Source organism: Lagopus leucura, unplaced genomic scaffold (genome assembly GCF_019238085.1).
Source record: "Lagopus leucura isolate 7727_CA_CO unplaced genomic scaffold, USGS_WTPT01 Super-Scaffold_100001, whole genome shotgun sequence".
Classification (NCBI taxonomy): domain Eukaryota; kingdom Metazoa; phylum Chordata; class Aves; order Galliformes; family Phasianidae; genus Lagopus; species Lagopus leucura.
In genome coordinates, this window is record NW_024962262.1 from 70,043,740 (window position 1) to 70,069,983 (window position 26,244).

At 40.0% G+C, this 26,244-nt stretch overlaps 1 protein-coding gene across 6 annotated transcripts in view; it reads right to left on the reverse strand.

The window, feature by feature from the left end:
- The window catches only part of PKNOX1 (PBX/knotted 1 homeobox 1), a 40,996-nt gene extending 15,100 nt beyond the window's left edge, over positions 1-25,896 (reverse strand). The window contains exons 1-5 of one of the 6 annotated variants that reach the window (XM_042867056.1): positions 25,822-25,896; positions 16,097-16,180; positions 10,030-10,131; positions 6,719-6,846; positions 5,321-5,492 (exon numbers count right to left, since the gene is read on the reverse strand). In XM_042867056.1, coding sequence (XP_042722990.1) covers positions 5,321-5,492; positions 6,719-6,846; positions 10,030-10,080 — 351 coding nt within the window. In that variant the 5' untranslated portion in view covers positions 10,081-10,131; positions 16,097-16,180; positions 25,822-25,896. Of the gene's footprint in view, positions 1-5,320; positions 5,493-6,718; positions 6,847-7,421; positions 7,480-7,682; positions 7,737-10,029; positions 10,132-11,688; positions 11,826-16,096; positions 16,181-16,805; positions 20,973-25,821 lie in introns of those variants that run through there. The other 5 variants (XM_042867057.1, XM_042867058.1, XM_042867059.1 and 2 more) reach the window with 5 other exon arrangements.
- Between the last annotated feature and the right edge of the window lie 348 nt (positions 25,897-26,244).

A 26,244-nucleotide genomic window follows, 5' to 3' on the forward strand; every position in this document is an offset into this window, starting at 1 on the left:
ATCTCATACACCTCTCAGACAAAGGAAGAGACAACTGACACTTCATAATTCAGGGAAGACATAGTACAGCTTGAGGGTTTACTTTGTAGTGATGTGGCTTTTGAACACACACTGTTGTTGACTCTGTTACATGATGCACATACAGAAAAAGATTAGGAACACTGCAATAGCTATACAAACTTAAACTCAAGTGTGCTTAACCCAGGTCCTTTCACAAAGTACCTCAAAAATTCATTTACTAAAAAAACACTACATGAGAAAGTGCCATTCCCTCACTCTTTCCAAATTCTTTTCCAGGAAATTTGTACTTCTAAATACGCTCAGGCCAAAAGTCAAAATTTGACCTAATCCAGAAGCCATCAATATTAATGGAAATGCTCCCATTTATTTCAGTGCCAGAAATCCTTTCTGACAACGCATCTGATAAAGTCTTTAATGGGCAAGACACTACAAAAATAAAAGGCCTAGTGTTTCTAGACCTTTTACTATTTTTTGTTGATCATAACCCTTTGCCATGAAGTTTTAAGATTACCAACTGAAGCTGTTTGTGTGGTTAATCAGAACGAATAGAATAGTTCAACCGGACCTCCAAAGATAATCTAGTTGCCTGATCTCTTCAGGACTAATCAGAAGTTAGAGCTTAGTAATGAAGATTATACAGCTTAGTAATGAAGATTAAAGAATGGAATCTCACCCCTTAAATAATCAAAAAGGGTAGAAACTTGGTTGAGAAGCCAGACTTAGCAATATATACTGGCCAGGAACATCCTTAAAATGAAAACTGTTAAGGCTGGCAGAAACACAGAAATTAGTTTCTGCCACTTTGGAACCATAGACTTAAAGCTCTGTCACAAAGCCTACATGGAGCAGTTGGGTTGGGGGGAAAAAAAACCAAAAAAAAGGAAAAGAAATAAATCAGCTGAGTAAGTGACTCATTTCCTTACCTGAGGCAGGCCTGCAACTCTTGTTCTGATAAGACCTCAGTGAGTCTTTATAGCACTGTAATGCTCAGTTCATCTCAGTTTAGTTCTGGCTCCAAGCTGAATGATTGCTACTAAGCAAACATATACATCTTACTTATTTGATTCTGCTGCAGTGAGATAAGAACACACTTGGACAACCAGTAATTACTTGGCCTACTTGCTTCACCCTTCAGTCTCTGCTAGATTGTCCTCTCAAGCAAATGGTTTATTTATTGTTAGAGTCAAGAAGGGAAGTACAGCAAAAAGGTATCACAAAGATGCCCCATATTAGAGCCCCTCTCTACTACAACGTAATTTTTAATCTATACAAAAATGGCTTTTAATCCATGTAAAAACATATATATTTATGTGACACAATGGAGAAAAATCTGCCATTAAATCCAGCTACAGTCTTCTCTATCCAACCATCAGTATTTCAAGCAGAAGAAGAGTCTGAAGAACACACTAGATATTTCAAAACTTGACAGAAACTCTTCTGTCCTCTACTCACTGCCCTTGAACCGCCTGTCAGAACATCAGCTAACGCAGAGACCCTGGCCCTCTGCAGAGGAAAAGTCACACTCAGCTTACATTTGGTATCTAGTAACAGAAAGTCATCACTAACAATGTGACTATACATCAGGAATTCAATGCCAAAGATAAGCTGATTTTGCAACGTGGTTCCAGTTTCAGACAGCACTGATCTCAGTGGCCATGGGACACGAGACATAAACAAGTACTTCCTCACCCATTTCAAGCAAAGTCAACCAGATTTACGAAGCCCATCAGTAATAGTAAATACCACATAATAGACTTTGTCACCACTGAAGTCACAAACAGGTCAGTCAGGAGGTAGTACTATTTGAACAGAGCAGACCCATCTACACCAGTGTGAGCAAGATCTGAAGAGAACACTTATCTACGACAAAGCATATGAAGCAGGCTAAGACATGCAGGATATTTGGGAAAATGACCTTTGAAGGCTCACAGAATCACAAAGTAGTTGAGGTTGGAAGACATCTCTGGCAATTCTTTCATCCAGCTCCCCTGTGAAGCAACTACAGCAGGTCGCCCAGGGTCCTACATAGTTAGGTTTTGACTGTCTCCAAGGATGGATATTCCACATCCTCTCTGGGCAACCTGCTCCAATATTCAGTCTCCCTTATAGCAGAAGCGTTTTTGTTTTTTCCTCAGGCTTTAATGTAATCTACTGTGGTTTGACTCGTATCTACTTCCTCTTGCTCTTTCATTGGGCACAACTGGAAAAAAAAAAACAAAAAAACCATGACTTTTTTTTTTTTTGTCTCCTACAACTCTTTCCCAAGTCTTCTCTGTTCCGTGCTAGCCAGTCTCAGCTTTCAGCATCTCTTCAAGATGCATTCAAGTCCATTAGTTATCTTCACGGTCTCTTGCTAGATTCACTCCATTACCCTGTGTCTAATAGCGAGAAGCTCAGAATTGTATTTAGCACTCCAGATGCACAAAGCTCACAGAGGGAAAGAATCACCTCCCTTGACTTGCTAGCAACATTTTCCACAATACAGCCCAGGTACATTGAAATTTTTGCTGCAGTGATTCACTGCTGGCTCATATTCAATCTGGTGTCCATCAGGGCAGTCAGGTCCTTTTTCTGCAAAGCCTTCCAACTGGTCAACCTGTAGCGTGAACGTGTACATGGAATTATTTCTCCTCAGATTTGGCATTTCCTTTTGCAGAGCTCTCCTTCAGACTCTTTGCTGCCCTACTTTTTTTTCAAACTATCACAGTCCTTGTGAAGGGTGGCCCAGTTCCCTTTCACCAGTCACTTCTAATTTCATACAACCTTCCAGCTTGCTGAGGGTACACTCTATCCCACCCTCCAAGTGATTAACAAAGATGTTAAATGATGTTGGTCGTGGTATCAGTCCCTGGAGTACACCACTCATGACTGGCCTTCAACTGGATTTCACGTTGCTGGTTGCAATTCTTTGAATCTAGCAGTTCAGTAAGTTTTCCAGTTCATCTTGTTATCCATTTATTTAGTCCTTATTTAATCATTTTGTCATTTTCAGCTTGTATTTAGTCCTCTCCAGAAAGCAATGGCCCATTTGAAGCAATTCACTATATTTCTTTTAATTCGCATGAATGCTTTCCTGTTGAAGAATGATCTGAAAAATAGTAGTAGCAGCCAGTGCCTGCCCATAGCTGCCTGCCAAAGCTTTCTGCACCCTAGTGGAAGAGTGATACTCTTCACATATGTGAAGAGGCTGTGTCATTATAATAGTTCTGAAGCATTTATATTCTACTTACATTTATATAATAATCATCGCTCTACAAGTATTTCATAAATATAATGTTACACCACTGACATTTCAAGTTAAAAAAAAAAATATCGAAACAATAAAAAGCTATACCACTGTTTCTTACACTAGGAAAGTAACTAAAGAAAAGAATTATCATTTATTTCCTTTTGCTGTAACGTTTCTTCTTTTTTTATTCTATTTTTAATTCCTGCAGTGGCAACAATCATTTTGCAATAGGGTTTAATCCATGGAATTGTGTTTCTATGTATCTGTTAATACTTGTATCTTTGTAGATTACTAAATAATTGTCTCTATCAGTAAATATTTCTCAAGTGAGCTGCATCAAAATTTGCCCACAAAGATCTAATCATTAAGATACAAAACTGAAATGTTGGGGCTTTCAGTTCTGTTATAGCTATAAACTTTGGTAAAAGGGGCCAATGTCTAGTCTTCATTTATAAACTGAAAACCTCTATACTAACACTGAGAGTATTGTTTTGTATCATAGTATGCATTCTCCTTCAGCTACTTTCCCACCCAAAAGGCATATTTGAACCTCAGAGTGTTTCCAAACTGAAAACAAAAGTCTCTGTATAATCAACAGTTCCAGAACACAAGTGGTAAGAGAGCCTTGTAGAAGCATCCTTGAAGATGGGCTAGCGCAGTGTGAGTTGTGTTAGCTTTATCCATCCTGAAAGAGGATTTAAACTACGAAACTTTAAATTTACAGATTGAAATCATTAACATGAGATGTTAGTGTATCTACATCCCAGCACTGTAACTTACAGTGAAAAGTATATAACAAGTAGCTGAAAACATAACTTTCTACGCCTCTTTATCCAGAGTTGTAAAAGCTTGCCTCACTGTAAATATACTATCTTCTGCTTGCTTTCCTTTCGCATTGTTCAAATTATACACAGAGACTCCTGCAATTCCACCTTCCATGATGGTATTTAAACATTATTTCCCAGAACTGCAGTACAACGATAATCCAGTCATGAAACCTTCTAACCTTCTAATATGCTGTTTACTGTAACCCTTCTGACAATTCTAAAGAGCATCTCACGTTTATTCTCATCAAGTTACGGTTTTGATTCTAAGATTTCTCCAGGTATGTTGTATCTTGGTTTCCCACACGCACTCTTAAAGGCACACACAAATCTTTCTATATAAGAGCTATGAAACACATACCTTTTCTGAATGTTGTTTACAACCACTGTCAGTTTAGCTTTGTGAAATTTAATTGTTTATGTAGCTTTTTCTCCTATGAGGTAGACTCAAAAAGACTTGTTTTACTGCAGTCTGCTTAAAGGAACTAGTCTTCCAAAACTAAAAGTCCTGCAGATTAACACATGACCCTTGTAAATCTAGTGCTCTCAAACATGATAACATTGAGTTGTGAATTGACTCCAAAGACAAGAAGGTTGATAGTTTAAGTACAAGCATAGCAAGGGAGCTTTTCGCTAGGGAACGTGATTCAAAAGAGACAAAGGGAGCACAGAAATCACAGCTTCATCACTTCCTGAAAATCTTCAGAACTGAAGATTTACGTTCTGATGGACTTTCAGAAAACATGAAGATGACATCGGCATGTAAGAAGAAAGTCAGTATGTTACATTCTCTAAGCTCATTTTATAACACCTCTTCCATTAACTACACAAATCCTGATTAAAAAAAAAAAAAAAGTTAAAAAAAAAACCCACAAACTTACACTGATGTCTTTTTTTCCTAAACACGGGTTACATGCTTGACACCTTAACATTAATTTGCAGAGCGAGCCCGGCTAAGGCAAGCTCATATTTCTGATCATCCCCAACACATAGATCTCAGACAGTCTAGAAAGCCATATGAGAAGCAACTATTAAGGGATTGATAAAAATTTACAGATAAGGATGGAAAAAAAGAGGGATTGGAAAAAAATAATTTCAAAAGCTATTTCTCAGGATTAACATAAAAAGGAATCCCTTGTACGAAGAAACATCTGAGGAGAAACTACAAGCACCACTTGAGATATGAAACAATAATGGGGCAAATATGATGCTTGTTTCAGACATGAAAGAAACAGCTTATACTTACCAGATTATCAGTTTCTGGATCTTCACAGAAGAAGGGTTTTCCTTCTTTTTCCTGCTTCCTTACAAAATTTTCAATATCTACATCAAAACTTGCAGAAGTCGTGCCTTCCGATCCTTGTGTAGATTGTTCACATTTTTCAAATAACAGTGCTAACAACGGAAATAATGGGTGTCTAGAATAGAAGTTAAAATAAATATTGTCACTTATAGTTATAATACTGAAAAGTCAGGTATCTAGCTCACACAGGGTAACAATCACTCCTAAGAAACACAAGGACAAGTCTTAAATGAGACTGCAAATAGCACCACTGGCTATAGCAGAACATGATGAAAGTTTGTTTTTCCTTTTTCCATTACCACACAACCTACAGGCGAGAAAAGCAATAAGATAAATATATCTAAATAAACAGAACAATCACAAAACAAAGAGCTATGAAACACTATATAATTTACTGTAAACGAGTGGCAACAAATATGTTAAAAACAGCACGTTAGAAATAGTGATTTAGACTTATAAATAGGATGAATACATACTTAAATGTGTTTTTCTGTGAAGTCTAAAATCATTTATTTTAGATAAAAGCCATTTGTTCTTCAATGTGGGCTTTGCTTATTCATCACAAATAAATGTACAGAACTGGTGATAGCATAGAGACTGTACTTGGAGGCCTCCAGTAAAAGTGGTTAGGATGGCTCAGAGCAAAAGCAGGTTTTGTCAGCACAAGTCTGAAAATGAGTGGATATGTCTTCCTATTTTTTTTTTTTTTTTAAATTAACTGTGAACTGGCAATAGTTATGCCTTTATAAAGCACTTAAAATGGAAGAAAAATGAAAGAACACTTAACCTCATAAAAAAGAGAACAATACTAATCAGCACAACACTTAACACTGGGAAAAAATCTCAAATTACTGTGTTTATACATCAACATTCAATCCAGTTAGAGCCAATCACTAGGCAGTAGATTGCTATCCCTAAAGAAAAGCAAGTAAAAACTAACCTAATTACAATTTAAAAAAATACCCCACACTGAAGATAAAAACTACAGTATAATCTACAGTGAGCACAGCTCAACTGCCTGAACAGTATGCTAAATCACTCCTTAAAAGCAGCCAAGTTCAGAACTTCCTTTAAACTATGCTGGATTAGAATGAATCCATAATAAAAGGAAGATTGTTTTTTTGTTGTTGTTGTTGTTTGTTTGTTTTTTTATTTAAATATATTTTGGCTAAAAATCAACAGTGAATTTAAATTGATCTCCTCCTTTTCCTGAATGCTACTAAAACATATAGCCAAGAAACAAACTGTTTTTAAGCTGCCTTCTACGACTATATATTTTTTAAAAAATTTTAAATTCCTGTTCTTTACCCTTCAAAAGACAGAGCACAAGTCCATTACTACCTGTAAATGGCCTGCTTGTCTGCATCCATTGGAGTTTGAGATTCTACAGGGGCAGGACTCACCCCTTCTGCATCAGTTTCAGAGCAGTTTGGATCTTGTTCAGTTTTTAACTCTGTTACTACTTGCATCTGTAGAAAAAGGATAAGTTATTAGTAAATCTGCCTGCTTGACGTAAAACAAGCATACTGTTTTCTAAGGAAATAGCAACGTAGAGGGCTACTAAATTGCCAGAAGGTTGGCATGACTTGGCAATTGCACAAGAAGCCACAGTAGGAACAAAAAACCTCTTTTAATCCTTGAGACTTTTTGATGAGTAGTGTAAAGGTCACTTTAAGTTTCAGCTCTCAGCTTTAAAAATGGGAATGACAGATATCAGTAAATAGTTAAAGCATTTCATCTCTGAAGTGATTTTTTTTTTTTTTTTTGAGTAGGCTAGAATACATTGCTCCAAAAATTTTATGAGAACGTCTGCATAAAAAGCATTTAGATGAAGACAACAGAAAGGAAAAGTTTCTATTCAGCATTTCTTCATGCTCTTTACTGTACATTATAACAAGACACTGCAGAAAAGAGATCCTGAAGTTTTTCTTGCTCATTAAAAGGCATATTTTCTTAAACAGAACTAAAATATTCTGTGTCCTACCAATGTCTCATTTATCAGGAGCATGATTTCCCCTGACCTCTACCACTCAAATTTACATACCAATTATTTTAAGGATATCAAGCTCCTGGAGAAAACAGCTGTAAGTGCTTCTAGGTATCTATTTAACAAAAACATGTAAGCAAATGTTGAAGGAAGAGAAAAAGAAAAATAAGTAAAAACTACTTTTGAATAGCAGTTAAGACACATCTGTCAGTTTATCTAAATGCAATTCACCTATTAATACAAAATAAACATAGACACTTCATATAGAAGTTATCAGTCAGAACTGATAGATCTGCATGAGAGTTTAAAAGAACCAACCTAAATTGGTGGCCTACAAGTAAATAGAGCAAGGAGGAACTGCAGCAATAGTAAAGCAGAAGAAGAAGAAAAAAAAAAAAAAAAAAAAAAAAGAGAGAGACAGCAGTAATTCCCCTAAAAAGAAGCTTGAAAAAATATTTGACGTGTTACTGAAAAAGAACACTAAGACCTACAAATCTACCTAAATGACTAAACAACTCCACAGCCACCCTGGCAGTGTGAAATACCTCCTCACGTTACCACAATTGATCCCACCTGGGGTCAACAACTGCTACCTCCCACACTGCTGTTCTATTAGCTGCAGCTGAACACTTGTCTTCTAAATGACAGCTTTTCTGCTTCCCTATGGCTTTTTCCTGCCCATTGCCCTCACCTTAGTATCCACACATTCAACTGTTTGCTTATACTGCATGGATTGCTTCACCAGCTCTATTTCAGAGCACAGTATCACAATCTGCCACCAGTGAAAAAACAACATACAGCCATTGCTTCTACCCAGGCCTGCATTGCGCTGGCTGGCTGGCAATGCCTTGGAGGCCTTGCCTACATGATCATGGTGTTACTGGTGCTGGAAATGGTCTTCCCCAACACCCTCTTCTAAGCACCCTTCAGGCTAAATTAGTTGTCTTAAAGGGAGTCACAGTCACCCCTCCACTACATTCCAAACTCTGGCTCTCTCCTCTCCCAGCACCGGCAACTTCCATAAAAGACAAGGAGTCACTGCAGCCTTTTCTGCTTTAACCCTAAGAAATTTTATCTGGATTAGAAGACAGATGCTACTCTGGGTATCCCCGCATATTCAGAACTGACATCTCCAGGTATAAACAGAGTGCAATTCTCTTCCCTGAGAGGGTTCCAGTGAAACTTTATCTGCACATGACAGAAGCAAAAGGCGTTTACACTACCTCCAGCAAGGGTCTGAACGAACAGAAGGGTTTATGCTTTATTACCTGTTAGGGCCACCCACCTTCAAGAAAAATAGGAAACTGAGAAAGCAACAGAGTATCGAACCCAAGACAGCATCCTGCCTTGTAAAAAGCTTCCTCAGCAAGCACAGGTGATCTTAGAGCCAGAATGCTTGCAAAAAAATGATGCAATTAATGAACTAATTTCTTGGCTAATGACAAGGGGAAGGAGCAAAACGGAAGGGGGTGACTCATATAAGTGATTATAAGTGTTGAACCACCACATATTTGCAGAGTTTGAAGTTGGAGATTATGCTCAGCGAGGGCTCTGTCTTGCTAGGAGGAGGAAATAGCTCACTTCAAACTGAGAACTATTTTCTGTGGGTCATTTAAATGCTACAAAATAAGTAGGCATCAAAATTACTTGCTTATATGGTCACTGAGAGCTTAAATCAAAAGAAAACAACCAATCTGTTCTTTACAAAAATATGTATTACTTTCACCGAAGTGTCAAGGGTGGCCTGTATTTGCTGAGGGAATAAAGTGAAAGTGGTAAGGCAGGCGAGAGGAAAGAGAAATTAGAACTGCAATAAAAGCAGCACATAACAACAACAAAAACAATAACACAAGACCGCATTCAGATAAACATTTTTATCTTCTATAAAATGGAAAAAGTTGCCATTTTTTTCTTCTGTTCATCACTGTTGCCATCTGCTGACAGAAGTACTTGTATTTACTGCTTATGGCTGACACACAGTAACATAAAGATGGGTCATCAGGTTACAGGCCAATGGCATGACTTGTTCCCAGCTAACAGTATTTCAGTTTAGAAATTCAAACTGTTGCAATACATTGCTTGTTGTACAAAAAGAAACATCATGACTAAACATAACCCACCATGCTTCATTTACCTCACCTGCCTCTTTACAGAAATAAGAAACTGGAGTATCGTTGATCAGCTTTCAAACCATCCATTCTTATCAATAACCTCCTTACCAGTCTCCAGCATAATTGCTTCAATTCAAACTAGCGTATAATTCTAGATAACCAAATTTAATTCCTTGAAACCAAGTTGTTTATAACTGCCTAAATGTCAGCTGGCTACTGTAATTGCAGACATGAAAGAACACCAAAGAATCATGAACGCAAAATGTTAAGGATACCCAATTTGCCTTTCCTAAAAGCAAGAACATGAAGCACACAAATCATGTAGAGCAGAATCAGAATAAAATCTCTTATCTAACCATTCTGCCAGAAATGAAGCAAAGTCACACAAAGATTAACTAAGTCTTTATCAAACGTTTAAAAGTATTACAGAATATTAGCTCCTCACTTCAAATACTTTATTTTACAAACAAAAATAGTAATGCCAACACAGGCATTGAAGTCACAACTTCTTTCTCTTGCCAACTGTGTCAGTTCATAAAGAAAAACAATCTTACTGGTTGTCCATCTTGATAGTTGTCTATACTTAATGTCTGTGTTGCCATCATGGTTAAGAAAATGTTAATTGCATCAAATCATCATCAGTGCGAACAAATACTCTAAAAAAGAAGAAAAAAATAGTGTTACAGAAGTGCCCGTTTAGAAATCAATTGCAAAAGATGAAAATGGATGGAGCTGTAATACTGAAACAATCAGCAAGCTTATCGACAATAAAAGCTATGTGCATTTTCTCAACAAAATTCCATGTGGAAAACCACAAACTTCAGCATGAAACATGGAAACATTTTGTATTTTAACATCACATTGTCAATAAGATGGATGTAACAGGATTTCATCCATAAACTTCAGGTAAAAACTAGCATTTATTTCTGCAGTACTTAACTAATTCTAAGGTTATGCATAAAATGTGGAAAAGAACAAAGATTTGCTTCTTTGTTCTCAAAAGACCAACGACACATTGAACATTCCTGTAACCAAAACCACAAAGAGACTACAACTGATGGATCAAACGTAGAAAGTGTTAAGCAACAGCAATTTACTTACAAGCATGAATCTTATATTCTAAAATTAGAGCCTGAAATTTCTATTAGAAGCCTATATCTGAAGGCACTTCTGAAGTAAGGAATCTCCTACTGAAGTTAAGCAAGGCCCAGCAAAGATTAGAGCAAATTCTAACTATTTTTAAACAATTGGGCCTATGAAATGACATATTTTCAAAAGGGACTTCAGAATTCAGAAGTATCATTTTCTCTGTCATTCAATACTTTGGGAAACATTCATTTCCATGTGACTTATGACACAAATCAATTCATGTCTGGCATTCTCTTCAAGCATTACTTGGAGTCTGCTGCGCAGAGGAGTTCAAACATTAAAAAAAGACAATGTTTAGTATATCATCAACACCAGACAGAGTTATCCGTCAAACTATTAGTTTTACTTTTCACTTCCTTGTCAAATTAGCAGGCACTACAATAAAAATCACAAAATCCAAGAAGGCATTAACACTAAATGTCACCACGGAACTCCATTTTCCTTGACCTGTAGGAGTCCTAATGGTTAGCCAGTATAAAAATATTGATATTAGAGAGGAAATAAACAAAAACAGAGCTCATGTCTTGAAGAAGATTACATACAGGTACTCCTTCCAGTTTTTGTGCTCTCTTCTACTAATCTCAGTATCGAAGAATGAGATATAAGAATTTTCACCATCTTAAGATCTGAAATGAAAACTCTCTTCTTTGTAATAGGTCCAATGACTACAAATTTTTCAACTGTTTTCAAATCTTTCCTTCACCTTGGCACAGTACTAAAATATACAACCATTTTGAAGAGTAGTTTCTACAGTTTCAGATATTTTTCCCTGTAGATCACAACAGTCACAAGTACAGTCACAAGGGTTTAATTTAGAAACACAGGGCAAGTTTGGGAATTCCCTTCCTCATTTACTTCACAGTTTCAGGCAGAGAGATGGATCGTAACTCCTCAGGACAAACCTCCATCCTTACTTTGCGCCAAGTTCTACTCAACCAAGTTCTACTCAAAGTGGAATTTATTTGATTATTTACTCATTAAAAACCAGCTCTGAAGACCAGAGGAGCTTATCACAATCCAGTAGGCACGACTCCCTATCCAAACTTGGATATAAATTCACTCACTATGGCTCAAGTCCCACAGCTGCCCTGTGGCGGCCCGTGCCACCTGAGGTACTCCTGGCTCTGGGTCACGGTGTAGCTGCATACGTTTCCATCTGCAGACAGCACGTGCACACCATCTTCAGCAGCTTGCGGAATGGGAAGAGACGCACTACAACTGTGCTACAGTTATTCTTAAGAATAAAGATGACAGAAAAAAAGAGTAAAGACTGATTTTATTTTTCTGGTAGCTGTAATGCAAGTGTTTGCTGGTTTGGTGGCAGCAAGCATCTGGTAGGAGCGAGATTTTCTGAAGAGTTTTGGTTCACACAGCAAAGTTGTACAACTACGAGCCAGAAACCTCTCACAGCAACATCCTAACATGCTGATGTTTGAGTGTATTTTTAGCATACACCAAAAATATGGGTTTAACGTGTGAAGTAAAGCACCTCCAGCCAAAACATTAATCCTCTACTTCTTTTACGTTTTGTTTACACAAATAGTGCTGGAGAACTAACTTTCTCTTGTACAGCTTTATTGTGTTTTCTTATGACAAATACTTAGCTGTATCACTAATAAAGAATGAAGGACCATCAATAGAATAAAATCTCCAACCCCTGTAACCCCTGACTTCACTTTGATACTAACACGAAGAATACTTCTTTGGATTTTAGTCAAAGTATTATGAAAACAAACTTTCTCTTTAGACTAATACAACAGCCTACCAGTATCATCCCCCCACCATTTGCTTTTGGGTGGCAGAGGGTTCAACACACATCACATCAAGGAAGAGACATCATAATCTTACATTTTTGAGTTACAAAGCTCCTTTTAACTCACCCAAGCAACTGGATGATCTTTCTTGCATTTTCTAGCAACAGTTGCTCTTCTATCTTTAATATGCAATGCTCTTTTCCAACTATTTGACTTACAGCTTCCTCCCTTCCGTATTTGCTTTCCAAAACATGAAACATTATACAAGGAATAACTTAAGAAGAACTTCAAATCTACTTTTTATTAGCTAAACCCACATTACAAAATACCTTACCATTTTAATAATGCACTAATCTACTTTCTCAAATACTACTCTGTGCTTTAGCTTAGCAATACAACATATTGTACAATTATTTACATCACATGAGTTCTTATTAATAGTATTTCATATTCATAAATAAGACTGTATGTGCAGTGCTAAAATTTGAACTTCTGCTATTGCATAGGCAGGTGATAATTACTCATATGCAACTACACAAGCTGTACTCTACTTCCAGCTTTCACATAGCTGGCATTAATACTAACAATTAAACAATGAGAAGGCCAATCACAAAGAAGGCTCCAGACAAAAAAGGAAAAGTAAATCAACATTTCCTCCTCGTATACTATTCCTTTTCAAAGCAGAAGGCAGAAAAAATGTTGGTACTTTATGTAAACACAGCACTGAAAAAAAACAATCCAATAAAAGAGGAAATAAAGGATTGCAAAGAACAGAGACATTCTTAAACGAGCCATCACTTATTATTTTGAGATTCAGATTAAAAAACCCAAAAGCATAACAAATTACCACCACAAAAAAACCAAAACCACCAAACAAAAAAACCACAACCGACCAAAGAAGCAAACAAAAACCCTTGAGTTCTTTTTATATTTCTAACCTAAACATCAAATGACATGAATGTTACTTAGCCCTTTACTATTACACTGTAGAGCCAAAGAAAACAAGAAACACTTCAAATTTCATGCTACATTTACTTAGTTTTATAACTTACATCTCACCTGAGCTTTCAGTCTTCATAGGACAACAATATCTATTACTTTGAAACTCGGAAAACAATATTAATTCCTCATCAAAAGAAAAAAAAAAAATGGGCAAGACTTGAACACACTCACTGATAGAAATACTTTGGAATTGCTTTTTTATGGCTATGAATCATTCAACATTAAAGTTGAATCAGATACCTAAATGTTGATGCCTTTCCAAAAGAACTTTAAGGGAACATATTCTAAAATATAAGTGCTGTGAGCATTTACCTTGTGTTTAAACATTTAGTTTTTCAGAATAGCTTACAGCCACAGTATTGATGACTGACTGTATTGACAGAGTCAAAAGGCACAAAGTCCTAGTCTTCTTTCCCTAAAGGAGCACATTTCATTACTGACTGTGATACTAGAAGCAGAAACAAGGCTACCATCGACATCAAAACGTTCAAACAGATCACACTCATCAATCTACAAAAAGTAACCACTATTTCAAGATTATTTTACAAGTTGAAGAATCTTGCAAAATGTCACTAAATAAATTGTTTGGCTATGGGAGACAGATAATCTCTTAGAAATGATGAAATAAGGTAAAATACTTTAAGAAAAGTACCTTTGAAATGCGGTAGAGTTAGCAAAGACGTGAGATAATATCAGTGACACAAATAACAACATGAAAACGGAAGTAACCAAGATAACACATTCAAACTGGTGAAGACTATAGGATATGATAAGAATTTCTAGACTGACCCTTCCACATTTCCATAAGGAAAAGACATTCCACACTAAGAAATCCCTTAGGCCAAATGAAGGGGAAAAAAAAAGGGACGCGCAGCTTTGAGCCAGATCCATAGATAATCTCACCAAAAAAGGCTTTAGCCCCATTCTCTCCCCATGGAATAGCTAGAAAGGATTCTGCATGGGTAGATTTGTTATTTCCCATAAGAGCTTCCCCTCTGACTTATAATTACAGTAGTGGAAGATTAAGCTATTAGGCAAGATAGAAACTGATGAGATTCAGTGAAGAAAACTACTGCAAATCAAGAAGAACAAATTGAGCTAATGACACACTTAAATTGAGGCAATTAACTGAGGAATTATTTGAGTTCGCTAAAGAGAAACATCTCATTATCCAGTAGTGGTTAGAAACAAACTACATTAGACTTCAAGAAAAATAACTTTAAAGGTATTTACACATTTGGCTTTTATAAGCTAATTTAGGATACAGCATCCAGTCCCAGTTAGCAGATACACAGCTTAAGCAGATGTTCATTCTGCAAACAGTGATGCTAGATGAAGCTGGTATCACTCCCAGATGTTTATCACTGCCACCCTGCCAGAGCTAATTATTTCCACAGCCCTACCCTGAGCTTACCAACATGTGAATGACTTCTGATCCCTTCTACATAAAGTTAGTCAGGCTAATTCAACTCTCTTTTAAAGGTGGCTATAATGCAAACCAGCCGATTTTGTCTGAGACACGTTACTGTGCACTCACACAACCCCTGCTCTCGCTGACCTATTAGTGTGGTAATTTCTGGTTCAAGTGTGGTGGTTATCAACTCACAGCAGGACCATCTTTAACCAGCACAGCTATACCTAATGCTACATGGCCTAAGGTATCTGAACGGGGCCTAAGCACACGTGACTTCTGGACAAATTAGCTTTAAAAATTCCAGTTATTCTTTGTTAAGGAAATTGAGAGTAGAAGGAAAACAGCGTAGTTGTGTTATATTCAAAGAGTTACAAATAACAAAAATAACTGGTGGCCAAGAGGGGTCTGCCAGACTGCTTCATGGTGAACACTATTAACTCTCGTTTTATTTATTTTGAGAACAAAGTGTGAGGAAAACCCAAGGAAAAACTTAAGGTCATGTAAACTGGAGGCTGACACATGAACTGCAATCAGAAATGCCACTGACATCTGTGGTGAAAGGGAATTTGCAAAACAACTGTATTCTACAAAAGTGAAAAAAAATTCAAGCCTTTAACAGAAATGAGTATGGAGGTAAAACATAAGCTAGAAAGGAAGCTAAATTAAGAGGGGTGATAATAATTAGAAGTATGCAGACCTTGTGCAAATTAGGGAGTATATCTAAGAAAAAAGCTCAAAGGTGAACTGAAACACTTCAGACAAAGTGCCCATCTCTCCTCACTTGCTCTACTTATTCCTTCATAACTAAGAGCGCAGGGACCACCCAGAAAATGTTAACATAAGGTGCAAGTAAGCTGTTGGAGCTCAGTAATATCGTTTTTAACATATACAAGCTACAACAGATGTTTGTAAGAGATATAAATAGTTATGCTTCAGGGTATAAGCCAACCACTAACTGTCTTAGGGTTGTGAAGAAACTACCCAACCAACCTGTTAACACGTAATTGTTCCTTTTAATTTTCCACTACACACGTTCTTTTGAAGTACTTCAGAGAGAAAAGGGGACTGGCAGATTCTGTATGGCTATTTATTGGTTTATTCTTAACTTCAGGCAGCAGGTACAATACGACATTCTTGCAGCTAACATCCAACAAAATTCAACAGAAACAAAATTAAAACACGGAGTTTGCTTGACATATGAAAAGCACCTAGAACCTGCTTCACTTGTCATCAAAATATGTAATTATATAGCTCCCATGATGCATGGCTAAGTCAAATATAAGCCGGGAGAAAGCTGCTCACCCTTCTCCTTCAGTGGGTTGAGGACACCATTATCTCATTCCAGCAGAGTGAGTCCCACTGATGTACCAGGTGCACAACAGAAACCTGGGAACCAACAGAAAAAGATTCAGAGACAACAACATACAGCACACTTTCTGAGACTGAAGATGATTAAAGAAAATACAGAAGGCTACAGTTGACTTGCTTGCTGTTGAGTCTTTATACTTTACTCTCTGCTTAGATGAGACAAGACACATCCCCAAATAAAACTAATAGGAACAACTCAGCTCCGAGTTTTCAGGGAAGTCCTTCTGCATCAAAATTCAGCATGAAGCCAAGAAAGGGCAAAGACTTTTCATTTCCCAATTTAAATCTCTTTCATAATCACACTTTTACTTGATTGTGGAATGTATTCCAGCGGTGGCTATAATCAAGTAATCTTCTACATGATAAACACTAGCAGCATACCAAGGAGTGTGTGCCATCATTGGTACTGAATGTTTAGAGAAGGCGGGTTCTGCTACAGATTTATTCAGCAATTTTAAAGAAACTTCACAAAAATTACCATTTACAGTTAATTTTATTTAATTTCACAGCACTTGTTTGATACATTAAAGCTACTTTAGAAGACTTGAAGAAGAAAGCAAAGTAGCAAAGATTATAAAAATATTTAACTGAAAAGTATTACAGAATGCCTACAAAACTCTCACCAGAGGTTACTGATGCTAACCTTGTGCAAAGGCCATCTGAAATGATGGCTACAGCACAGTTTGGCTCTTACACCAGATTATCTTTGTTTCCCACACAGAAAAAAGTACTCGTGTTCCCAGTTCTGCTGAGTGCGTAAGAGCTGAAACGAAAGTAACTCCAACATTTCTGAAAGTGAGATGAAGTTGGTATCTACATTTCTGAACCAACATTTATCCGTGTATAGTGCATATGTACAGTTTTCCAGGTCAGTTCACAGACACACAAAATGCTAAGGGCCAGTCAATACAGACACCATCCACAGTTTATGAAAACCAGCTCTGAAAGAGCTGAGAAGATACTCTAGGAAGCAGTGAGGCATTATATCATTTAGTCACTGGTAAGAGATGAAATACTGAGTTAGGAGTCCCAGCCTACAATGATATGCCTGTTCATGAAGCCTTGAAGGGCTCTCTGTCCTCAGCTGTCCAAGACCTGTGTACCCCAAGAAGAAATTTCTCTCATTTTTGTCTTATTCCCTTCTTCACACACTATTCACCTTCTGTAATTCTGGTACTCCTTTTCACTTTTCTCAGCTTACTGAGCTACTTGCAAAAAGTCATTTCCCACTCTGCAGAATCTTCTGAACATAGGTCACTGCCAAATAAATGGGGATTATCCATTTTTTTGTGTCTAAAGGGTCTACTTTACCATCACAAATCTGAAGAGCCTGTTTCTTTCATCCAGAAACAGCTGCAGCAAAGAACCCGTAGTATCTTGGTTGACAGATCTAATCACTCAAAAAATATGACGTAAAAAGAAGAAAGCAGTCCTTGCTTCCAAAGCCTTTCCCGAAACTCCAGAAACAGGCAAGCTGCAAGACCTCGTGTATGAGACATCAAGGGCAGAATGGAGGAAGTACTGAAGAAATGCAGCCCAGGTGAAAGATGCCAAGAAAAGGTTGGGCAGAGGAGTGAGAGGACATTGCAGTCATGTTGCTTTCTTCCAAAAGACAACTGAGAGCAATTACAACTACAAAGCCTACTCCGAAACATATGAGAGAAGAAAATGATAGAGATCTGAACTTGCATGTTTTGTCCTCCCACATACCTCAGAGGAGGCAAGAACAGGGTGCAGCTCACCTGTTAAAGGATGGAGACAACAACAAGGCATTGTGGAGCCTGCACTTTACTGTTATCCGTTTGTTTTTTCATTTTTATACTTCTTGCAGACCAGCTTTAAAATCATGTTATCAATATAAAGACGACAGTTAACTATGAAACCAGAACAAATGGCCACTTGTTTTGTCACTTAAAGGCTTAGGTTTTTATTATGAAGTAAAATACAACCTTGTTCATTCAAGCATAAATGAGCCCTGCATTCAGCAGCTCTCACTTTGCATGCCAGCCAGTAAGAAACAAAGACCTGTGCATACATTCAGATCTACAAACATCAGCATACATAAAGGGTATGTATATATACATGTATGTGATTACAGATTCAAATAAAAATGACAAAGTAAAACACAGAGTACATATGACAACTTGCCAGCAGGGCTTCATTCTACCTTTGCTGCAGTTGTTACTTATCTCCATCGACCTGCCTACAAAGAGACGTTAAGTAAAATTAAGACAAACAAATCAATGTGAAGTTGATGCACACAGGTTTATTAAAAACGCACTCCATGAGAATGCAGTCCTTACTCAGCAGCGAGGTGACTTTCATTTCCTCTATCTTCTGTACGTACAAAGTACAGCCATTATTTAGAAATATTGTACTTTTAGAAAGATTATGTTCCTGTTCAGGAGTATAATACCTGCCTCGGGGAGTTACACTACACAAATACAGCTCAACGATTATTACACAACAGCTATGTTGTCAATTTCTTTGGGAGAAGAGCCCTAAAAAAAGCCACAAAACCAATTTTCTGCTGCAGTAAAATGAGATTTACTTTGTGTCACTTTTTTCCCTTTATTGTTTGGTGATACAATAAAGTTATTTATATATTAATCTGGATGAAGATGAGATGAAATTTTAAGAAGAGTGCACCGTACACTTTAAGAAACTGAAAATTAAAATAAAATCAAAATCCACTGCTAAGGTGATTTTTTTTTTTTCCAGAAATTGAGGCTTCAATCTACCATTAACCTTTATTTGCACACTGAATCTTGGATGTATATACTGGTGGTGATGGGTCGACATTTGGACTAGATGATCTCAGCGGTCTCCTCCAACCTTAATGATTCTACAGTTCTATAAGATATGGGCTTTATTCAGCAAGATATCTTCAGTGCTGTATGTACTGCTTTGTTGTTCCATTACTTCTCCACAGCATCCTGTTTTCATATCATTCCATTTGATAAGAAGGCATACAACATATTTGTATCACAGGTTTTATCTTCCAAGCATGGCCACAGTGTCACACTGTACTGTGAACAACAGACCATCTCATGAGAAGATGTGTGCCCCTTTAGCAGTTCACACTCATTGAGCACACTGCTTTCTGTGTTTTAAAGGGATTCTGGAAATTCTCTTATTTGCTGGTACTAAATACGAAAAAACCATTACATATATAAAAAATGGTGCCACTTTGCATGCTGCAATTGCATACGCAGTAACTTACAAAATAGATACTAAGGACGTATAAGGCAATACACATTTCTCAAGGCACAACAGTGAAAGCAGATGGGTCTTGTCAAGAACTCCAGCTCCTTAAATCTGCCTACACCCTTTGGGTTTGCACCAGCACATTTCTGGGGATGCACACATCATCATGGCTCACGTTCATGGCTTGTGTAATTGCCTATTTACCGTCATGCTTCTTAACAACAAGAAAGAATTCTATTCCAATCTAGTCATAAAATGATGCCACCTCAGCATGCTAGGTACCCTGGCTGCAGGTAGCTCTTGGCATTGCAGAAGGTAATCCTCACAGGCATAAAACCTCATTCTTCCAACTGTTAAAAGGTTCTCCAAATCAAGAAACTTCTGCAGCATCTCAGTTTCTCTTACCCATTTCACACTGCAATGTGATGCTGCTTTATCAGCTCCATACAGTAGAAAAGAATTATGGGGACTAGAAATTCTGATAAAAGGAAAACAAAATGTGAGGAAAAGGAAAGCTTCCTTCCCTAATTGCTCTGAGACTCCTGAGGAATTAGAGCATAGGGAAGCAAAAATACTCCCCATCACTCTCATTCATTCCCAATTGTCCACACAGTAAAGGATGACTCTTTTGCTATTTCTTCTTCTTAACAGTGCAAACTGAAGGACTTCCATGGTCTTTGCTTATGTATCCTAGCACGTGAATTCCTCACATATGTCTATTTTTATCACAGGACAGAGAATTATTTTTCCATTCAAGATATACCAAATAAACTGTCATCATAACATCTAAGACTCCTACTATCCAAATGATAGCATGGTATCTGACTTGCTGTAGTGCCAAGAGGAGCACATTAGAAAGACAACTGAAGAACCCTTGAAGACCAGAGGGCGTGTATCAGCAGTTATACAGCTGGAACTGATTCTGATACAACTTTCCTACCTAATGATACTTAATTACTTTTTCAAACACAATTTTATTAATAAAGCAGAAGCCCACCCTCCCCATTTCCTCAGCACTCCCTGTGAATGAACAACATCTCTGCCCATGTGCTGCACCCAGCCCTGTATCTCCGCCACTGCAGCCTCTGGAATATCCCCACAAGCTTGTGGTGGCTCTCTTACTTCTGGAGAAGCTCACTGCAACATCTCCTTTAAATTAAACCAGAGCATTGACAACCTCTAATTTAATCATGATTTCTTATTTTCATAAAGAAGACACAAAATAAGCACCAATCTTACTATGTCTTTATTTCTATTAAATATTCTTTACAGTGTGAGCAAGATATTTATGTAGGATGTCATTTCATAGGCATGGAAGTTTTCTAACATTCATATCACAAAACTGTTAAAAGTTCCTAATGATTCCATGACAGACAAACCTTAACGATACTGACATACAATTGAAGGAAGATGATAAGTTTTATTAAACTAATAACTGCCATTAAAACAGACTTAAGATGTTGAATATGTAAGCAAAAACCCCTCTATACATTTTTGAACATTTAAACGCTTAAGATTAAAATGTTCCAGTATCAGTGGTTTTATTTTTATGTCCTCAATGGTTTCAGAAATCATAGAATGGCTTGGGGTGGAAGGGAACTCAAGGACCATCAATTTCCAACCCCCCTGCCACAGGCAGGGCTGCAGGTCACTAGGACAAGTACTAGATCAGATTGCCCAGGGCCCCATTCAAACTGGCCTTAAACACTTCCAGGGATGGGACACCCACAGCCTCTCTGGGCAGCCTGTGCCAACACCTCACCACTCTCTCAGTAAGTAACGGTTTTCAATAGATTTTGGAGCCCTTCAAGGAAACACTGACTTGGGCCAGTTGAATAAACTAAAGCTACATGAAATCCCAGTCCTGTATCTGCCAAACCCAGCTGCAATTGACCAGCAAGTTTTCCACCACTTTTTTTTTTTTTTTAACTCCAACATCTGGTTGAACACGAGCAGCCTGGCTCTGCCATCCATGCCCCCTGGGCTCCCCAGTCATCTACCACCCTTATTTCTTGTTCACTTTTCTTCCTTGCCCGCTGACTTCTCATCCCCTCCAGTTATGACTATCTGGAATCTCTTCAGGCTCCTGGGCTTACTGCATTCCTTCCAAGCTTCAGCCTCTGCTCCCCACCCTCCCCAAAGACCAGTCTTCACCTCTCCATCAGTACCACTGCATCTACATGCTCTGGGGCTGGGGAAGAAGCACAAACGAAAAAGGCTACACAGGATTAAACTTACCCACTGCCTAATGCTGCAGGAGTCATCATGCTTAACTGCTTGGTCCAGATGATGATTGCACAGTCAGGGGACATGCAGCCACCATCAGACAGGGCGATACTCAAGATATATGGAATATTAGAGCAATTTAATAAACATTTGCCAAGTTATACACTTGATCCAGTTTTTCAAGAGCTTGTAATCTGATATAAGTTTCTCTAGGTGCAGCCATATGTGCTATGTCAGTGTGTACACTCCCTTTCCCCTTCCTCTGCTGTTATAAGTTTTAGAACCCAAGTGCTGAGTTGCTTTTAAATAAGCCAAAAAAGCACTTATCCTCCTGTTTTCATTAACACATTTACTTTCTCCCAATGTCTTTTTCAAAATGCCAATTCATTTTAGCCTAAGCTTTCCGGAATAACTCAAACATACTCATAATGGCAAATTTCAGTATGACTAAGAAATAAGCTATTGAAAACAACAACTTAAAAGAAAATTAAGAAAAAACAAAAAACAACACAGGATAGATCTATTGCTGACATTGCTTGTGCCATGACCCACAAACACCCAGTGGGCCAGAATACGTGAACTATGTGATCATAGACAGATTGGGTAGTTCCTTAGTTATAAAGTTCTTCAGTCCAGAGAGCAGGAGGCTCAGAAGAGATCTTATTGCTCTCTATAACCTCCCAAAAGGAGGGGCAAAGTGGGGGTCAGCTTTTTCTCCCAGGTAATAATAACAGGATGAGAGGGAATGGCCTCAAGTTGCACAGGAGAGGTTGGATATTTGGAAAAAATTCTTCTCAGAGCAGTGAGGCAGAAGCACAGACTGCTCAGGGATCTGGTGGAGTCACTGTCCCTGGAGGTGTCCAAGAGCCACATGGATGTGGCACTGAAGGCCATGGTTGGTGGGCATGGTGAGGGCTGATGGTTGGACTGGGTTATTTCTGAGGTCTTTCCCTACCTTAGTGATTCTATGTAACCATACAACACAGCACATACATTTCGCCATTCTCTAGGCATGTTAAATATGTATGAAGCTCCAATTTAAGTCTTATAAACCTGCTTCTTTTGAATATGAAAGACTTGGAATTTACTTTTTTCAGTGCTAAGTACTGTAATACTCTTTTCCGTTGTTCTGTTTGCTGTGCTGCTTCAAAAAAACTAAGCAGGATATGAAGTATAGCCAGATTTCCGTATTCCCTCCGTACCCAAAATAAAATGCATGGAATTCAAAGGGCTCCCAAGTACAATATAAATTAAAGTTGAGTGGTACAGAAAAAATGTATTCCTCTTTCAGTACATCAGCAGAAAGTCATCATATTCCCAGTGAATCACCCAGCTAAGGGTATGATTATCTTGGTTATTTGCCTCTCATTTTCAAAATATCCCCTTTTAGTGTAAGCACTGAAATGGCCTCCCTCTTTAATACTAAATAGTCTTTTTTACACATTCTATATATATATATATATATATATATATGGAGAAAAAGGAGATTATAGCCTGGAGTAGTTCATGCGTTAAGAACAACCAAGCACATTCACATCACAGATGATAAGAAATTATGCGAAGACAAGGAAGGAAACCAAGTTATCCCCCTTTATTATCTCGATAAACAGTAATGCACCAGTACCAAAAAGACTGATATTTCCAGACTCCTGCTGTCTGTTTTCTACCCTATTTCCAGCTCTATTTGTGACTGCAATGTTACAAAGCTATGATACGAAACAGCCTTAGAGAAGAATCAGCCAACAAACACGCATCCTTTAGCATCTGATTATCTGATGGAGAGCTGTAATGGACAGGATAAAATACTTGGGTAACATCTGGCAGCAAGCAAGCCAAGGAAGGCACTCCATTCGCAGCTTTCTTCTTGCTCCTGGACTCCCCTGCTTAGAAGAGCAATACGTTGTTTTACATTTTGTACAGCGCTGAGCTGTGGTAAAACAACCTCCCATGAGACTTCGCATTTGTTAGCCTACAGCCTTGTAACAAGCACGGCTGAAGCAACCAGCTGCTGCGAGAGAGAGAAACCACATCCGTGGAATTTTAAATTTCACACACCAAAAATGACCCAATCTTACATCAAAATACTCATCTGCTTTATTGCAAACTTCCACGTGCGCTGGTATTGCAGAAGTGGCATTCGGCTCTCACAGCATTACACAATATTCTGAAATACAGCTTGGGCCGCACCTCTCTCTATTTGGGACATCTCACTGCCATAAGCTCTGTGGATCGTTCACTCCTGGCTTTCAGCGTGTGTCTCAATAACAGCAAGAGAGTCACGCTCCTCCAAGAACTGAGCTGCGTCTCAAACACTTCCACATTTGCTGCAGCAGCAATTGTAGTTAGTAATGACAAAGTGAAGTTTGTATATATGTGTGTGTGTACATACACACATAAATGCACAAGAATAAAGCAACCGTAACAGTTACACAAAATGTAAGGAGTTCTGTTTTGCCCTTAGCACAAAGGAAACGGTAACAAGACAAATGATTGTCCAGCACAGCACTCTATGAGACCCACCCTGAAGGAGGAACATTTATGAAAATGTATGCAGGCAAGGATACACTGCCATTGACTGAAAACAAATGTCCCAAAATCACTTCAGTGAGAATGAAGAGAAAGAGACTTCCAAGCCTCAGTGCAGTGCACCATCCCCTACTATACCCAACAAAGAACATTACAGAATATCTCAAGCTGGAAGGGACCCACAAGGATCATAGAGTCCAACTTCAGGTTCCACACAACACCAACAAAAATCAGACCAGGAATGAGAGTGTGTATGCCCTGTGGACTCCAGCACCGGGAGCTGTGCCCACCGCCCTGTGGTGCAGCGCCTTTCCCTGACCCCCAGCTGCCCTCCCCTGACGCAGCTCCATGCCGTTCCCTCGGGCCCTGTCGCTGTCACACAGAGCAGAGCTCAGCGCTGCTCCTCCGCTCCCTGTGAGGAGCTGTAGGCTATGACAGAGCCATTCCATCCACCATTTACTGAACTGAAGCTTATGTGAGGAAAGCAGTGTGAAACCTACACTGAAGCTTTCACGGGGTTATTTTCATCATAAAATACCACAGAAAGATGCAGAGCAGTAAGCAGTCTGCTGAGAAAACACACCACACACTATATAGAACAAACCAATAGGGCACATTTGAAGAAATCCAGAATAACTCCCAGAATAAAAACAACGACATACCAAGAAGAGTGAAAACCGAGTCTTCAGACGGAATAAACTTAATGACTATATATGGTTACACACAAACCCAGAAAAGGATAATTGTGCCATTTGGTTTTACAGTCATTTAGAAAACAGCACTCGCTGCATTTCTCGCTGCTTGATACTCCAGCGCTGGCAAGGCCTGGCCATACCGTTACTGACACAGCCTCCATCGGTTTCCTGGGCTGCATAACCCGCAGAACACGTGCACAGCACCCGGCTGCAGGAGCCGCATTACTGTATGGGCGCACACTGCATCTGCGTGGAAGCACAAAGCCCGGCACAGCGGGGCAGGCCCGGCACCTGACTGCCATCCCGCACCCCCGATGCCCGCGTCAGACGCCAGAGAAATACTAGAAGAGGCAAGGAGCTCCACACGGGCACCACGGAGACACCACGGGGCCTGACTGTCAAGGGCCCGACGGACGGACGGACACCACGAGGGCTCCGCACCGCTCCCGCCATCGCTCACGGAGAGCGGAGGGCGCCCCGCGGCCGGAGCTGCGCGCTGCAGCTACTGCCACCGCCGCCTCTCCCTAGGCGCCCGCGCGGTGCTGCCCCTTTAAGGACCCCGCCGCCGCCACCGCCTCCCCCTTCCCTCCTCCCCCTCCTCCTCCGCCCCCCGCCGCGCGCCCCCCCGCCCGCCCCCGCCTCTCCCCTCCCTGCGCGCGCCCGGCCCTCGCGCGCCCCCGTCGGCGCGCCCCCGCCGCAGCCACACAACGGCCGTAGCGGCAGCGGCGGCGTTTCCAGAAACTTCCTCGCTCCCCCCTCCCTCCCTCCTTCCCTCCCGCCCGCGCCTGCCCGCCGCCGCCGCCCCTGACCACCCTCGGGGCGAGCGGCGATGCGGGCGCCCCCTCCCCGCCGTGCCGTCTGCCGGGCCCGCTGTCCCCCCAATCTCCCCCGCCCCGCGGCGCGGCGGCGGAGTGGCTGGGCCCGGCGGGCGGCGGCGGCGGGTGCGCCGTGATGGATGGCTGGCGGGCTGGCTGGCTGGGAGCGGGTTTGAGTGACAGCGCTTACCTGGGTGCCAATCTTCGTCACACTGACAAGCGGCTGCAGCAATCGGGACCCGCACCGCCGCGACGCGCGTCACCGCGCACACCCACGCTCGGCCAATCGGCGCCCGCGCCGCCCGACACGACAGCACGCCGCGCATCACGCCTCATCAATATGCACCAAAGGGGGCGGGGCCGGGGGCGGAGCGGAGCACGCCCACCGCGGCGGACGACGGGGAGGGGGGCGGGGCGGCCGCGTGCCACCGCCCTACGCCGGCGCGCCCTAGGCCTTGCTCATGAATATGCAATGAGAAGGAGGGGAAAAGGCGAGGCCGACTGGGAGGGAGATACCAAACGGCTGGGATGGGGCTGCGCAGCCTCCTCTGCTGGAGCCAGGTGTACGCCGTTCCCCTGAAGTGGTGTAAAGACGGGAGAGGCGGAGAAAAGG